This window comes from Cladophialophora psammophila (genome assembly GCF_000585535.1).
Source record: "Cladophialophora psammophila CBS 110553 chromosome Unknown aczJe-supercont1.38, whole genome shotgun sequence".
NCBI lineage: Eukaryota > Fungi > Ascomycota > Eurotiomycetes > Chaetothyriales > Herpotrichiellaceae > Cladophialophora > Cladophialophora psammophila.
Genome location: NW_006912959.1, coordinates 139,373 through 155,142, shown reverse-complemented (window position 1 = coordinate 155,142; position 15,770 = coordinate 139,373). Strand labels below are relative to the sequence as shown.

The 15,770-nt window shown below is 51.7% G+C and overlaps 6 protein-coding genes across 6 annotated transcripts; 4 read left to right on the top strand and 2 right to left on the bottom strand.

The window, feature by feature from the left end:
• Positions 1–1,132, top strand: A1O5_12864 (uncharacterized protein; the record flags this gene model as incomplete). The annotated part of the gene is made up of 4 exons (XM_007753433.1): positions 1–179; positions 238–398; positions 449–853; positions 918–1,132. 4 exons carry the CDS (start codon positions 1–3, stop codon positions 1,130–1,132), a joined length of 960 nt encoding a protein of 319 aa, XP_007751623.1.
• A 1,302-nt stretch (positions 1,133–2,434) lies between these two features.
• On the top strand, positions 2,435–4,118 carry A1O5_12863 (uncharacterized protein; the record flags this gene model as incomplete). The annotated part of the gene is made up of 6 exons (XM_007753432.1): positions 2,435–2,666; positions 2,758–2,867; positions 2,979–3,071; positions 3,141–3,214; positions 3,325–3,588; positions 3,782–4,118. 6 exons carry the CDS (start codon positions 2,435–2,437, stop codon positions 4,116–4,118), a joined length of 1,110 nt encoding a protein of 369 aa, XP_007751622.1.
• Positions 4,119–6,901: 2,783 nt separating this feature from the next.
• A1O5_12862 (uncharacterized protein) lies at positions 6,902–7,928 on the bottom strand (the record flags this gene model as incomplete). Its single annotated transcript, XM_007753431.1, has 2 exons — positions 6,902–7,112; positions 7,162–7,928. 2 exons carry the CDS (start codon positions 7,926–7,928, stop codon positions 6,902–6,904), a joined length of 978 nt encoding a protein of 325 aa, XP_007751621.1.
• A 1,106-nt stretch (positions 7,929–9,034) lies between these two features.
• Positions 9,035–10,103, bottom strand: A1O5_12861 (uncharacterized protein; the record flags this gene model as incomplete). The annotated part of the gene is made up of 2 exons (XM_007753430.1): positions 9,035–9,205; positions 9,297–10,103. 2 exons carry the CDS (start codon positions 10,101–10,103, stop codon positions 9,035–9,037), a joined length of 978 nt encoding a protein of 325 aa, XP_007751620.1.
• A 564-nt stretch (positions 10,104–10,667) lies between these two features.
• Positions 10,668–12,212, top strand: A1O5_12860 (uncharacterized protein; the record flags this gene model as incomplete). Its single annotated transcript, XM_007753429.1, has 1 exon — positions 10,668–12,212. The coding sequence occupies one exon, from the start codon at positions 10,668–10,670 to the stop codon at positions 12,210–12,212; it is 1,545 nt and encodes a 514-aa protein (XP_007751619.1).
• Positions 12,213–13,641: 1,429 nt separating this feature from the next.
• On the top strand, positions 13,642–14,643 carry A1O5_12859 (uncharacterized protein; the record flags this gene model as incomplete). Its single annotated transcript, XM_007753428.1, has 2 exons — positions 13,642–13,981; positions 14,021–14,643. The coding sequence occupies 2 exons, from the start codon at positions 13,642–13,644 to the stop codon at positions 14,641–14,643; spliced, it is 963 nt and encodes a 320-aa protein (XP_007751618.1).
• Between the last annotated feature and the right edge of the window lie 1,127 nt (positions 14,644–15,770).

Here is a 15,770-nt window from a genome sequence, read left to right as displayed (position 1 = left end):
ATGGCTTTTTCTCATCGAAGTGGGAACCTGACTCTACCCGTCACCTTGAGTTTGGAGCTGACCGCCTGGCAGGGCCTTTTGACTTTCGTCCTTGGACTTATTGCATTCATGTTGATGCCTCCTGGACCTTGTCAAACTGCCAACTGGGCAAGAGGCAAGACAGGATGGTTCACGGAGCGGTAGGTGTTGAAATCCACCAATGCTCTTGGATACCCTTCAAAGCTGATGGGATTCCAGCGATGAAACCATCATGGTCAACAGAATTATCCGCGAAGACCCCAGCAAGAGCACTATGCACAACCGACAGCCAATCACTCCGAAGTTGCTTTGGCACAGCTTGACAGATTACGATTTGTGGCCGCTGTATCTGATTGGGTTGACCTTCCAAACCCCAATGAGTGAGTCGCCCCCCTTTCCTGACAAGACTGGCACTGGACTGAGATTTTAGCGACTCCTACTCAATACTTGACCCTGTCTTTGAAACAACTGGGATTCGGCACCATCAAGACGAACTTGCTCGTGGTCCCATCCACCGTGGGCCACATCATTACGATGCTCCTCTTCACATACCTCGCCGAGGTCGTAGGTCAACTTTGGATATTCGGTCTGCTCGCGCAGTTGTGGGCCTTGCCTTTTCTCTCTTACATCTATGCCATCGACATCAACTCGATCAACAAATGGACAGCATTTGGCATCATGACTGTCCTTCTCTCGTACCCGAGTACGCACGCTATTCAGGTCGGGTGGAATTCCCGCAATTCAAACTCGGTTCGAAGCCGCACGGTCAGTGCTGCAATATACAATATGGCTTGCCAGAGCTCCGGTATCATCGCGAGCAATATCTACCGTCAAGGTAAGTTTGAGTTCGTATTCAAGGGGACCGCATTGGAAATTGCTTACTCACCCGTTTTACTAAGATGATCGACCCCGCTACCAGCGGGGAAATCGTATTCTTGTGTCCCTTTGCGTGTTAAATGTTGGCATCTACGCATTCGCCAAAGTCTACTACGTTTTGCGCAACAGGTATCGGGACAAAGTCTGGAACAGCATGACGGAGGATCAGCGTATTGCATATCTCACCGCTACGACGGATAAAGGAAATAAGCGCCTGGATTTCCGTTTCGCCAGCTGAAGACGACTTGAAAATGTAGAGCGAGAGGGTTGGTTGGCATCAAGGGACGAGGACTGGGATGCAAGAGCTGCTATGTCAAGGGGGGGCTGGGGTACAGTACACCAGTCGTTAGGCCACGCTCTTTAGAATTTTCCTCTTGATTTTAGACATTTTGCTATTCGAGTGATAAGGAACGGAACGAATGAATGAATGAACGAGTTTTGCTTGCCCAGTGGAATTTTTATCCAGGATTCGGTCCACTTACTGACCGTTCGACCGTCACCATTTGTCTGGGAGACCATTGTCAATCTTTTCTTTCGCTATTTCTCTGTTTTCACGCGAAATGATGCCACACGATACGAAGCTAGGGAAACGTGGCGCGACCGGCAGGGAGAGCCCTCTCTCCTCAGGCTGCTGGACGAAATGCCACTAACATTCCCATCTAGCGACAGATGATTCGTCGGTGCCGAACTACATGTGTACAAACCCCACAAACACCATCCCTGAAGCTTGCTCGTTTTCCACGCACATGGCTACCCTCGGGCTGTTCCGGTGATATCTTCTGCATATGTCCCCTCGTATGAAGCACGGCGAATACCCTCCCGACAACACCACATTGCGCTATCTCGATCTGATATGTCGTCTTCGTTTGATGATGACTAGTGGTGCAATATACAGTTCTGCTGACGCGATACTCAACCAGTGCTTTGTCCGAATTGGATCTGTATATGATTTCTCGAGCTATCGCGCCATGTATTCCAAAAATGATGTGAACCCCTTTCCCCCCCACCCCCGCGCGATAACGGGATATCAGTTCGCCGGATATTCGAAGTCTAGTTTCTTGTTCTGCTACGATTGGATGGCATGAGTATGAGGAATGGGGAAAGGGCTGAAGAAGTGAAATTTGAGCATGGGACTCGGTACGGTACAAGCCGATGAATGTCCTTTCGTCTGTTTGTCCCCAGTCTGCGGTTTGATATGTTTCCGTCACTCTGGACCAAGTGATAAGATGCCATTCCATAATGACAATACATCATCAAATCTCACAAGTCTGAGTACGAACTAGAGGAAAGAAAGGGAATGAGGAAGCAAGCGGCATCTCGGCATCGACGCAAAGTACCTGGCACGAAGAGACCTCATCCCTCATCTTCCCCTTCCAGATGGACCGCCTATATCAGGCGAGTCATCGCCCCAGCACATTTCTCTCCCCTCCTATTCTCCTTCTTACTCCTTGATTTCAGAAAAGCGCCCACAACGCACACGCCAAATAATCATCGCGACCATATCGACCGAGCTCTGAGCTTCGCTTGACTTGCGACCATCATGTCTCCCCCCGCAGCGGATGTTGATCTCTTCTCACACACCAGCAATGGGCCCATCCCCATCACGAAAGTCAACGCCCAAAGCCGCCTGAGAGAACCTCTGAAGTACTCCGGCTCCCTGGACCAATATCAATCCTTCGATGTCACCAAGGTCATTGGGAGGGAATTCCCGGACTTGCAACTGAGCGAGATCCTCCATGACGACGCAAAGATTCGCGATCTGGCCATTACGGGTTCGTGATGAGTGTACTGCCTCTTGATGGCTACGTTTGCGCGCCGAGGTGTTGTCATCTAGCTAATTACCGCCGGCCGGTTTCCTTCCAGTGTCTCAACGCGGCGTCGTCTTCTTCCGCAATCAGAATCTCAACATTGAAGATCAAAAGATCTTGGGGGCCAAACTTGGCGAACTCACTGGAAAACCCGCGACATCCAAGGTAGGTTATTGATTGACTTATTAATCAGTTCCCATTCTTACCCTGTGGAAACGATTGTTATCCGCTGGTGCTGACCGTTCGATTTTTTGAATTTTTTTTTTTTGAATCCAGCTTCACCGTCATGCGTTGAGTAACAGCAAGAGGGGCATTGCCGTCGATGAGAACGGAAAACTCGACGATGAAGTCTCGGTCATTTCCTCAGAGGTATGTTTTCCTGCGCTCACAAGCTGCGCTGATGAATGTACGTGTCCTATGCTGATGACATTCCGACAGCAAAACCGCAACTTCTACAAGGATCGCTTCACCGCCCACTCTAAGGTTCTCGCCAGTCAGGGCTGGCATGCCGAGTAAGTTACGTTAATTACTGTACCTAGTTGCCTAATTGATTTCTGAATCGCCCCCCTGCCTTACCAAATGCCCTGATTGACCTCTCCCCCAAAACTGACTCCATTTTCAGCATCACATTCGAACGCATCCCGTCCGACTATGCCATTCTCAAGATCATCAAGAAGCCCGAAGACGCCGGTGGCGATACCCTGTGGGCATCTGGCTACGAGCTTTACGACCGACTGTCACCCGAATTTCAGAAACTTGCTGAAAGTTTGAAGGCCACACACCACCAACCGAATTTCGTCAAAGTCGCCAAAGAATTTGGCGAGGATCTGATTGAACAGGACCGTGGCGCGCCCGAGAACACGGGCATTGATTTCAATGCCTCCCAGTAAGTGACTGTACCTAACCCAAGTGTTCTACCTGGACTTCCTGCTCTGCTGTACTTTTGTTTCTTCGCCCCAAAAAAAAACCAAACTCGGAATCAAACTCGAACCAGACCCAGGCCTGATAATCTCTCTTTTTTCTGTTTGCCTTTGTGAACATGTGTCCCTCGCTGACTGACTGCCTTCGATTGAAAACAGTCCCGTGGTCCGCACCAACCCCGTGACAGGCTGGAAAAGCCTGTTCGGCGCCGGCCACCAGATCGAGCACGGCTGGATCGACAACGTGACCCCGCGCGAGAGCGAGATCCTCAAGGCGTACTTCCTCCAACTCATCACCGACAACCACGACCTGCAGGTCCGGTTTCGCTGGAACGAGAACGACCTCGCCATCTGGGACAATCGCTCCGTCTTCCACACTGCGACGAATGACTACGAGGGCAAGAGGCAGGGGAATCGGGTCGTGTCGCTCGGTGAGAGGCCGTATTTTGATCCGAAATCTCGTTCGCGCCGACAGGCTCTTGGGATTCAGGCGTGATCCCGTCAACCTGGCTAGATAGTTCGACCACCTTGTCAGTAGGTTGACCAGATAGGTTGTAGTCGATCAATCCAACCACTGGCCACGCGCATTGGTCAACGACGCATTGATTTGGAAAAAGCTCGAAATACACATCACAGCCTGATCCCACGTTGACCTGAAACGCTGGGCCTGGAAGCCCCGCCACACCACAAATCGCCCCGTATACAATGATCAGCCCTGACCTCTCCAAAACCCATTTCCGCTTTCAGCCCTAGGCATTCGCCATTCGACCTGAGACATGACTTCCTAGATGTCGTAGGAGTGCACTGGTGAGCCGCCTACTCAAGTAAATGCACTCGGGTTCGACCGAAGCATTCACATGCAAGAGACAGGACGAATCGCGACACGTAATAAGAATTCTCGTTAGCCCATGAATTGGCCGCTCATGCATCGTTTGATCGCTCAGGTGCTGTTATTTCTTAAGAAGGAGGGGGGGGGAAGGACTTCACGAATTCCCGGGGCAATCGGTTCTCGAAGCGTCCGGCGATGGGTGAACTATTCGTTCTTTCGACATTTTGACTTCCAGGGTTTTTGGCGTTCAATGGTATGGCCATGAGAGAACGGTATGCCCAGGCAATTACCGACCTGGGACCGAGTACTGGGTACATGTTGTGAGGCCTTTTAGCGCCTTGGCACTGGAGTGCCCTACCGAGTACCCAGTACCCAGTACCCAGTACTCAGCCTTCATTTCTAGATAGTTACCTAGTTACTCAACAGCAAGCCCCACGGTACCACGGCTATCCATGGCATACAAGTGCTCTTCCCCCTCCCTGACGTTACAATGTGTTCTCTAGTCTTGCCGAAGGACCCTCAGGACGTCCGAGGGCGTGGGGAGACGACGCCAGGATAGGGTTCAAAGCTGTCAGTCATGGTAGCTGATCAGAGATTGAAATGTCATGGGTGAGTATGAATGTGGATCATAGGTGATTGGTTGGTATCTGCCTGTCGAGTGAGGAACGAATGGATATCTACCCCGTACCGCGTACAGTGCCAAGCCCATCCTGGGACATGCCTTCCGTAATATCGATATAGCGAGAACAGGTTGGGCAGAATTCTCCATTGGCTTCAAGCGGAGACCGCACTGAATAATATCCTTCAGCGTAGAATCTATTTGGTGCCTCTGGCGCGACTAAGAGGATGCTAAGAGACCCCCAGTGACCGGAATCTGATACCCCGTACCCAGTAGTCGCGTGCAAGAAGCTGTCCGGCCCCGCATTAAAATCCCAAATTTTGAGTTGTTGGCTTGCTCGTGGTGGTACCCGCACGTGCTGCATCTGGACTGGGTCCCGAAAGGCACGTCACGCCCGATGACATACATTGGTCATTCCATCTTTTCGACATCATGCGTTCGTACAGCTAGCATTGGCAAAATGACGGGAGCCCACTTCAATGGCAACCTGTGGAATCAAGCGGACTGGCGCAGTCGATGCAAATCCCTCCTGATGGTCTGGTCGGCTGTGAAGAGGATATCGTGCTCGGTTATCGATTCGTTGAAGAGATACAGGAAGCGGTCTTCCTAGCAGCTGAAGGTGAGGCTGGGCCGAGCCCGAGCCCGAGCCCGAGCCTGGTCTGAAGACACCTGAACCAAACGGCAACGTCACGGTCCCAGGAAAACGCGTCGGAAAAGCGCGGTGCGGGTGACCGAGTTTACATGGGACAAGATTGCATAATGCCTAAAATACATAGATGACAGAATTGGACGGGGCTGCGGCAACGAGGTTAAAGCTGAATAGACGCCGCGGGTAGGGCTTGCGAAACAACAGCAACGGAGAATCAAGGAATTTAGCACGGAAGGTTGCCGGAACACAGTTTTTATCGGGCTGACCGCAATAATGGATGGGCACGCGTGATACAGATAGGACACGGTTAAGTTGATGAATTGATTAATCTATTGATATCGATTGAGTCACGCGAAGACTCCTTCAAGCGACGATGCCTGCGGGCGTAATATTACAGTCTGCTGTTAGTAGCCTGGCAGCCATGCCATCGACGACCACGACGATGTACTTGGCCATGCCACGAACGGTTCCGCTTGTCAATGCACAGTCCCCATCTCGATCATAACGCATCCGCGTCGATTGTCTGCCACATCTCCCCTCGGAAGTAAACCGCTTCTTTGGTATTTTATCTAGACTTTGTGAACGCCGAGAACGATGATCCGAAGCGTTGTTTGGAGACGCGCGACGGCCGCTCCAGACGTGGCGCTTCGGCATGTAGGCGAGCAAGTTCGGTTCGTAGGAATGGTGCAAACCATCTATGCCCGACCGGCGGAGACCTGGTACACTTGGAGGAGCATGGTGGTTTCATGAGCCATATGAGCCTTGACTTGGACGTAATTGGCTTGATGGTCTGGATTAGAAGGCAGGTCCACTGCTCCAACCCTGGGACAGGCGATTGGTTGTCGGCCACCCCAAGGGCGCGTATTAATGGTCCATCATTCTATCGATGAGGCCATTCTTGACCTTCAAGATACCCTAAGATCAAGCGCCGTACTGACGGCGAAGATAGCACGGGGCGTTCTGTGACTTCCGCGACGAGCCTCGCGGCGTAGATCGATGCCAAATGCCGGGATTTGGGTTCTTCGTCATGATGCTTTGTCGTCGGGAGTCATCTTCTGGTCCGAACAACTTCTCAACTTCTGCCACCCGTCAATAGAACTCGAGAAGCTATTGGACTAGGTGCGGAGGAAAAGGTTTTCTTCCGTATACGACATAGCTATCAAAGATCAGAAACAGACAATTTCACGGTCGGGCCCAAGATGCATACAAGTGAACATTGGCATGATGTGCTGGATTAGACATTTCTTGCCTGGCCTTTGCAACAATGGCACTCAGCTCAGTTGCAGGACGACCTAGGATTTTCGTGAAACCTCGTAGGAGAAAGGAATCAAAGCCCTTGTCCATATTCGCAAGCTCAAACATTCCGATGTGTTTGAGTCGCCCGTCTTGCTCCCTAAAAGCAAATCAGTAAGTGTGGCCTGTAACAAATAGTCTGTTCGTACCATGGCCCGATGGGGATTTTAAAAATATGTTGCTGAACTTCCTCGAATCCTGCCTCCGAGAATTGATCTCTCCATTTTTCTTGCGCGTCCAGCGGCGTGCCCATTCTCTCGCCGATATCGAACATTAAGTTGGCCGATTCTGCAAGATATGACGTCTTCAGGTCTAAACTACCGTCCGTGCAACATGTCCGTGAATGGGTCATTGAAAGCTCCAGATAGCCGCCGGGTTTAAGGTTGTCGTAGGCCTGTTTGATCAGGCGCGGCCAGTCCCTGATGGATAGTAAGAGCTCTCGACCAAAAATGAAGTCAAATGAGCTCATCCCGAACAGCCAGTCATCTTCAATATCGTCGATCTCGAACTGGCAATTCGGGGGTACCCAGGTTTGCTGTACAGGAGCAAGATCTATGCCAATGACATGTGCCGAAGGGTGTCTGTCGGCCATGTCCATGGCCCAGATACCTGAACCCGTGCCGAGATCCAAGAGCTTCTGAGGCGATTCGGCGATAGGTGCCAAGTGCAATTCGTCGCCCAAAAGGAGGTTGAACTTTTTATGCTGCAAATCGTTGCGATCCTGTTCTTGGTCGTCGATCGGCATGCCTTGCATGTTCTTCCCGTAAGACGCATAAATTCGGCCATTTTCGTAGACGCCTTGACGGACGGACGTGGGCAACGACGATAAATACGATGAGCTTGACGAGCGCCCGTAGCCTTCATCCTCAAAATCGTGGTCGACTGAGATGGCATGGGTTTCGTCCCAAATTGACATGATTCCGTGGGCGATGTGGAACATGTCAACAATCAGATGGCCCAGAACCAGAGATATCAACGAGACGTCGTACGAGACATTTTTTTCCTTTCAATTGGAACCTTCGCCAAATGAGGCAGAATGCCATGTAGGAAACGAAGTCAGTAAAGTCCAATGCCCCAGGATTTATGGAGGTTATGGAGGTTATGGAAGACCATGGGGGATGGCGGTTGATGCCACGCTGCGCACCGCCCAAGTGCCAGGGTGCTCGTCACTATTGGATTACATGGATTGCGATTGTACAGTATCACAGAGTCCTGTGATGAGCTAATTGCATGGCAATGCGGAGCTAGGACAAGTGTCGCATTCTGCGCATTTCCATTTCCTCTTTGACCCAAACCCCTTGGCTCTGCGGAGTGGGGTTGGCCCCGTCACGATTGCCGGATCGGCAATAGGCTGTCCGGGAAGCTAAAAACACCCTTGTCTCTGTAGGGTTCGCAGGTCTCGCACTCCTTCTACTTCGGGATTCTACGTACCTCGTATTCCCCCTCAATTTGGGGTTCCTCGTCGGGAAGAATCATCGGAATTTGATGGTCCAAGCGCCCCGACGGATTTTGGCAACAAGATACACACCCCCCTCTGTACTTAATCTACCTAGGTCAACCCTGGTGTGCTCAACGGGAATTGGGTCTGTTCTCCACCCCGAGCGAGAGCCACCGACCACGGAGGCGGATGGATCCTCCCGACCGCTACTACCAAGATCACATTTGCGCCGGTCAACCCAAGTGGTCTTCTACCTTCCGTACCGAGATGTGCGGCATGGGCGAGCGCGTCGAACAGTGTCTCTTTACTCTCGAGAAAGTCTCCTCCGTCACGATACGCGAGTGTGGCACGGCGCTAGCTCTAGGGGGGTGGATGTAGTGGACCATGCGAGCATCGTGCAGCGGAGATGGACCGGAGTATGTTCCAAACGGCGATATATAAGGACAGCAAAGAATCTAACAATCTGGGACATCAGGATGCGCTCTAGAAAACCTGCGTCCAGCCGTTCAAGAATCGTCCTGTTGAACATTTTGTCCAGAGAAAAAAGGCATGGCTTGGAAGCCGGATTTGCTTCGTCCCAGGCATCAGTATAAATCACTCATCTTCGTGTCCTCTCCTTTTACAAACTTCAGCGGATCAGCCAAATTAACCCAGCCAAGATACGGCTCGCTGATTTCGTAGCCAATCTTTCTTTGGACGAATTCGGGGTATTGGAGTAATTGTTCTCGAGGAACTGCCAAATATTGATTCTCCTCCTAGAGACCGGTTAAAGATGTTTGCCAAAAGTATCAATTTCGGAGAGAACGGGTAGGAGGAGATCAGAGGCCCGAAAGGGTGTGCACGAACCTGACGTAGATATCCTTTGATCATGAAGTGAATATAAACCAATCTTTCCTCGTCCGTCGTCTTGTTCGCAGATCCGCCATGGTAGCAGGAAGCCAGCATCATGAAGGCGTCGCCAGCTTCCAATTCTGCGTAGACAGAGTCTTGCTCGCTGGGCGGATCTATTGTCGCCTGGAGATGGCTTCCGGGTTGGAATCGTGTGGCTCCGTTCGTCTTCGTAGTCCTGGTTCCTGCAAGAAATAGCCCGACGCTTGTGTCTCTTCCAATTTGATAATTGTTGGCTGTGACAGCTGGATTGCTCACATGATGCACCATATCATCCCGGTGAAGGGGCTGTGCCTTACCACCTGGGTGGATAGCGATCACAGCGCAAGAACTAAGCTGAGGGCGAGAAACGCATTCGTGGAGGTTGTCCCCAGTCCATGACTTAGTAGTTGTGGTGAGAAGAGTTTCATAGACACCGCGCCACAGATCGTTGGCGAGAATGTCCTTGCAAAAGGTTGGTGATCTGGCCGCAAGGCCTTGGGCTTTCCGAGTGTCCTTGGAAAAGAATTCGCCGTCATAGCCTTCATCTGCGTCAAGGTAAGGTCGAATCTCCTGTTCGAGGGCGGCAAGGGTGGATTTAGAAGCAAAGTTCCGAACGATGACCCCTCCATCACGACAAATAGCCGCAACGAGTTCCGAGGGCGATGTTGAAGAAGCATTATATTCAGACAATGTTGGCTTGGTTTTTTCCTCGGGTTTGATTTTGATGGATGACTCTGCAGTTGGGACTATTGAGTCCATAGCGGTCACAGTTGAACTCGACATTGTGTCGGTGGCTTGGGATGTAGGATTGAGGAAGCGGTCGGCACCACCTGAACAATAAGGCAAATACCTTCCCGAGGTTGATCTATGTCTAGCCACCTGTTTGGGATTCATAAGTCTCAAAAGCGGGGCCCTCGCACTCCTACTGAATTGGGCGAGGATGGTTTGGTCCTCGGATCGCAGTAATTAAGCGACCTGGGTGCCCACAGGGGCCCCATGTTTAGTCGTAACTAGTCCTTTTACCCTGCACAGGCTCTTCGGGGATGCCCGGAAGAGCGATAAACAGAAGGACGCTTCGGCCCTGCGGGGAAGCTACTGTAACAGCCAAAGCAGCCTAGCGGCGGTACCTACTTATCTATCTCCCAGACCCAGCTCATCTTGCCAACCATTTAGCCATGCCCATCCGTTCTCCCCTCAGAATACAAACTTTGATTTATCTTCCTGGCCGTTTGTCTTAGGGCCCAAAGCATTTGCGAACTCTATTATCGCATCTAGTTTCTGCTTTGTTTGCGAGGCAAGGGATCTGCCACAGGCTGGCCAACTCACCTTGACACCTTCACCACCACCATGTCGGACCAAACTTCAAATCCCCAGACATTCACCACTGGAGCAGGCGAAAAAAAGGCGACCTCCTCGGTCGCCGCCTACAGTGGTGAAGAGAGCCAGTCGAAACCAGTCATAGAGCAGCCATTCTCGTTGTTGTCACTTCTGGGCATTGCCTATAGCGTCACCAACACCGCTATTTCGCTCATCATCGGCCTGGCCAGCGGCGCCTATATGGGCGGCGCTCCTCTCTACGTATGGGGAACACTCTTGATGGGGTTCGTGGGATTTTGTGTTGCCATCAGTCTCGGAGAACTCGCGTCTGCCATGCCACACTCTGGTGGTCAGTATTTCTGGGTCGCCCAGCTTGCGCCGCCCAGGATTCGACGTCCGCTGTCGTATTTGACGGGCATACTGTCCTGGGGTGGTGCTGTCTTTACGGGAGCCTCAGGCAGTCTTACAATCCCATTGATGATTTTGGGCATGGCCAGCCTCAGGAATCCCGACTTTGAGTACAAGACGTGGATGGGCTTCGTCGGCTTCCAAATCACGACATGGGGAATATTCTGCTTCAACTTGTTTGAACGCCTGCTTCCGTACCTTGGGAAAGCCTGCCTCATCCTTCCAGTGACAACTTTCATCATCATGTTCATCTCCATCCTCGCCCGATCAGAGAAGCAGTCCGCAGAGTTTGTGTTCACGGAAATCAGGAATACGTCCGGCTGGAATGACGGGATTGCTTGGATGATCGGCATCAGCGCCATCCATTGGTGCTTTTCCTGTCTCGACTCATGCACGCACATGGCCGACGAAATCCCCAACCCGGCAAAGAACATTCCAAAAGTGCTCTTGTGGACTGTTGGCCTTGGCCTGTTGACTGGCTTCCCGTTTGCAATCGCTATCTGGTACGCCGTCAGCGACGTCGATGGTCTAGTAGCCACATTTGTTCCCCCAAGTCTTCAAGTCTTCTATCAGGCTCTACGCGGCAACACCACCGGCGCTCTCGGTATCGAGAGTTTACTGGTCATCTGCAATATTGTGGGTGTTGCTGGCATCCATACCTGGCAATCTCGCCTCGCCTGGGCCTTCAGCCGTGATCATGGTTTCCCTTTCTCACGCCATCTCGGAAGCGTCGCCAAAGCTCCATTCCGAACTCCGCTATGGGCCCATCTATGGTCTTGCATCTGGACGTCGATCCTTGGCTGCCTTTACATGGGATCTCCTCTGGCATTCAATTCCTTCGTCAGCGGTGGAATCGTCTTACAAAACATTACCTACTCCACATCAATCATCTTGCTGCTGCGCCATGGCCGATCGAAATTCGCCCATGGGTCTTTCTGGTTCCCACGCCTCGGTCTCTTTTCCAACATTGTCGTGGTAGTGTGGTCGACCGTTTCCATGGTGTTTTACTGCTTCCCTTATTACCTGCCAGTGACGGCTGTGGGGATGAACTACTTGGCGCCCGTCTTGGTTGTGATGTTCTTGTACGCCGGGGTGTATTGGTTTTTGCACGGGAAGAAGTATTATCAGCTACCACCTATGATTGCACACTCTTTGAATAACCAGTGATCAGCTAATGTATGTATGTACCAAACCGCAGATAGTGGATAGGGGTGATCGATCTCCGAGAAGGGCTCAGGGCATTCCATTTTGGATTAATTGAAGCGGAGCGGCATATCTTCTGTTGTACTGGGTACATGAGTCGTTAAACGGAGCCTTGGTGGCATCCAGGAGCGTTTTAATGTTACGAACCAATCCGTGATATACAAGCACTACTGAAACATGCACATGATCATCCGGAGCACGGAGCACAGCCAAACGGAGGAACAGCAGTTCTAGGCCACCGTTGGGGGATTGGGACAGAGGACGCAATGTAGCCAAGAGGACCAAGGGCCGTTGGCGGCAGTTCCACCTTCTTGGTACACGTGTAGTAGGCTCTTGGCCTGACACTCCGTCCTGCACCTAAGTGGAGAAAGGAAGAGAAGAGCGAGCGAGGCTGTGAGAGAGGGAGCGAGTGGGAAAGCGCCACGGCGGCACGGGTAGGCCCGTTTGAGCTCACTGCCGTTGCACTAAGCCTAAATAGCGAGGCCGGGCCCTGAGTCTAGCCCTATCTGGGGCAAGCGGGGGCCGCCTTCAGAGACTCCGGCCTCCCGGACGGGTGGAAAGTCAGCCGCGGACCCGCTTGGCGTGGGAGGTCACGAGAAGGCCCAATGAAAGCCTCAGCATTAGCCTCCTCTCTACCAACTAAGTTACAATATAAAAGTACTAGTATCTTTCTTGGTTCAGAATTCAAAACCTTCGCAGTCCTTCTACTTCGAGATTTTCCTCCCCTCAATTTTGCCTTTCTCCGATGAAACCCAATCATCCATATTTTATTTGTAACGGCCGATCCACCTGCCTGTACTCGGTTTCGGTTATACCTTTTTGCCACCCCAAGTGAGCACCCAAGACGATGGAGGCCAACAAAGCCCTGTCCACCCAGACTACGAAGATCACATTTGAATCGGTCACCGTGCTTAAAGTGGGCCATATTGCCCCAAGTGCTCTGAAGCCTCGACAAATCAAGGATCGTTCCGGATGTTTAGCCTGCAAACGGCGCCGGGTGAAATGCGACGACGCTAAGCCGACATGTAAACACTGCGAAACACGCGGAGATGTCTGTGAGCGGGCCGCTGATGTGAGCCAATGGCGGGTGTCGCTTTCTCAGCCTCGTCAGATCAACGACGGCAACGGATGCCTTGCCTGCAGACGACGCAAGGTCAAGTGTGATAAGACTCTGCCATCTTGTCACCATTGTCAAAGACGCAACGAGCCGTGCCAGAGGCCGTCACCACCAGGTGTTGTCGTGAGCGCTTTACCGCGCTTGCCGGATTCGCTGGTGGCAGAGCGAGGCATCGATTTGCCCAGCGCAGATTGGGATCTACTGAACGATTGGTGCGACCGTGTCTGTCGCATTTTGTGCAATTTTGGCAGAGATTCTAATCCACTTTCTTTTTCCATGCTCGAGACCTTGACCCGGTCCCGTGCCGCGACACATACCTTCCAAAGCTTGTCTGCAGGATATCGAGGAAATTTCAGCCTGCCGCAAGCGACCCGCTCCCTCGAAGAGCGAAGCAAAGCGCTCAAATGTTTACGGCAAGAAATCGACGAGAAAGACTGTGCCACCGAGGTGATCCTGTTTACAGTCATCATCTTAGGCCACTCGTCCGGATGGCTCAGCGACGACACGAGCGAGTTTGGTCTGGAACACCTTCTCGCGGCCAATACCATCATCAACGGCTTGCTTCGAGACTACCGGGATGACACGAAGAAGAGTGAATTGTTCTATCTTGCACTCGGTATGTTTTTGTATTGGGACATGACTTGCTCATTTCTAGCACCACTGGAACGCCTTCCCATTCGCAACCCTCTCCTAGCCAAAGTCGCAAAGCGAATGGACACCGCTGAGCGTCCTCATTCGGTTGTGGGCATTTCTAGTGAGCTGCTTCTTCTGCTCGGAAGCGTCGGAAGGTTGTGCCGGCGCGTGTGGGAAACAAATGTAAGTCATTCAACTCTCGAACGCAAATTGGAGGCACAACTTTTGCAATGGCAACCACCGCCCGAAACTCCGGAGCTGGAACATGCTATCGTTGTAGCCCGTTGTTTTCGCGCGACGGGTCTCATTATGCTCTATGGCCTCGACCAAACCACGGAACGCGAAGAATTGATGGCCATTCAAGTCAAGACCGTCATTGAGAACTTGAAGAGAATTCCAGAATCATCACCTTACTATGGATTTCAAGCATTTGTCCTCGCCGTTGTAAGCAGCGAGGTCATGGACAAAGATTCTCGAGAATTTTTCGTCCGCGAATTCCACCAATTACATAAACATAATCGGCTTCGAGCAAACTACCAGGCCCTGCAACTGGCCCAAGAAATCTGGGCGAAACAAGACTTGGGACGAAAAGTCACCTTACCTCAAATCATGGGTCAAAAGGGCTGGTCTGTTATGCTTGGCTGAGATCTGCAAGACTCAGGAAAGCGGATCTGCGCAGATCAGGCAGCCCCAGCCGCGAAACAAAGGCGCCAGCGCTTAATCTGCCGATACCTGAAAACAACTTCGAAGAGATCGAGCACATGAATGAATGATAGATTCTGGCGAGATTCCGGAATGCTAGGTCACGGTGGCCGGATCCCCCCCCCCCTGGGCCAAAAAGAAATCGGCGAACAGTGCGGAGTCACGCTCAGCAGTTGGAGTGAATTCGATGCTGTTAGATGTGAGGGTAGCAAACTATTTTACGCACAAGCAGGCTTTCGAGATCGGTGCTTCCATGCCACTGGCCCTGGAGGAAGAGGGAACAAGTCCCTGTGGAACATTGCCGGTGATCTTGTGGCAATCCTTTAGTGGATGAAAGTTTGTTATATCTTGGGGAAGTCGGCGAAAAACATGTCCTCGTTACAGATGCTTGACTTCACGGAGCAATGCATGGCGAGATTCTTGACTCAAGGCGACAAGGAGATTTTGGGGCTCGGTCAAAATCAGGATTTGGATGCACCCAGTTCGATTTATCTGTAACCCTGGGCCTCAAACTGGTAGCGTCCCTCAACCGTCTCGTGAGCGACCCAGCTAGGAGGCAAAGACTTCTGCAGCTCTTCGGTAGATATCCGTGTTGGTTTCCGCTCCGCGGGAACAGGTAGAACCCCGTGCGTTATTTGTGCTCGGATTGGCTCGCCGAATGTACCAGGCCGGAGCATTAGCAGCCGGATCTCGTTGGTCTGGCCGTGGGCTTGTCGTATATCTACGGGGCCATTTTGGGGTTGAAGCAATGGACTTGAGTTTACTAGTTGGACTAGAATCGAGCACTATTGACTGCTGCTAGTGCGAGCTCGAAGAGGTTGTCGACCACATTAGAGGTAAGATGAAAGTAAGAAAGAGAAGGATGCCGATGTTAGACGTCGTGATCCTACAGTACCTAATATCCTCTGAAAAAGGAGATAACTTGATTGACTATTATTGCATTGTACAAGAAGCAGTTGCGATACGGCCGAGATCCTAGTGACGTGGAAAGTATCTGGGTTTGACTTGGGATATTGTCACCAGTCTTGAGTTGCAGTCCGTCCGAGCTGTCGTGGCAAGTGCTGGGGGGC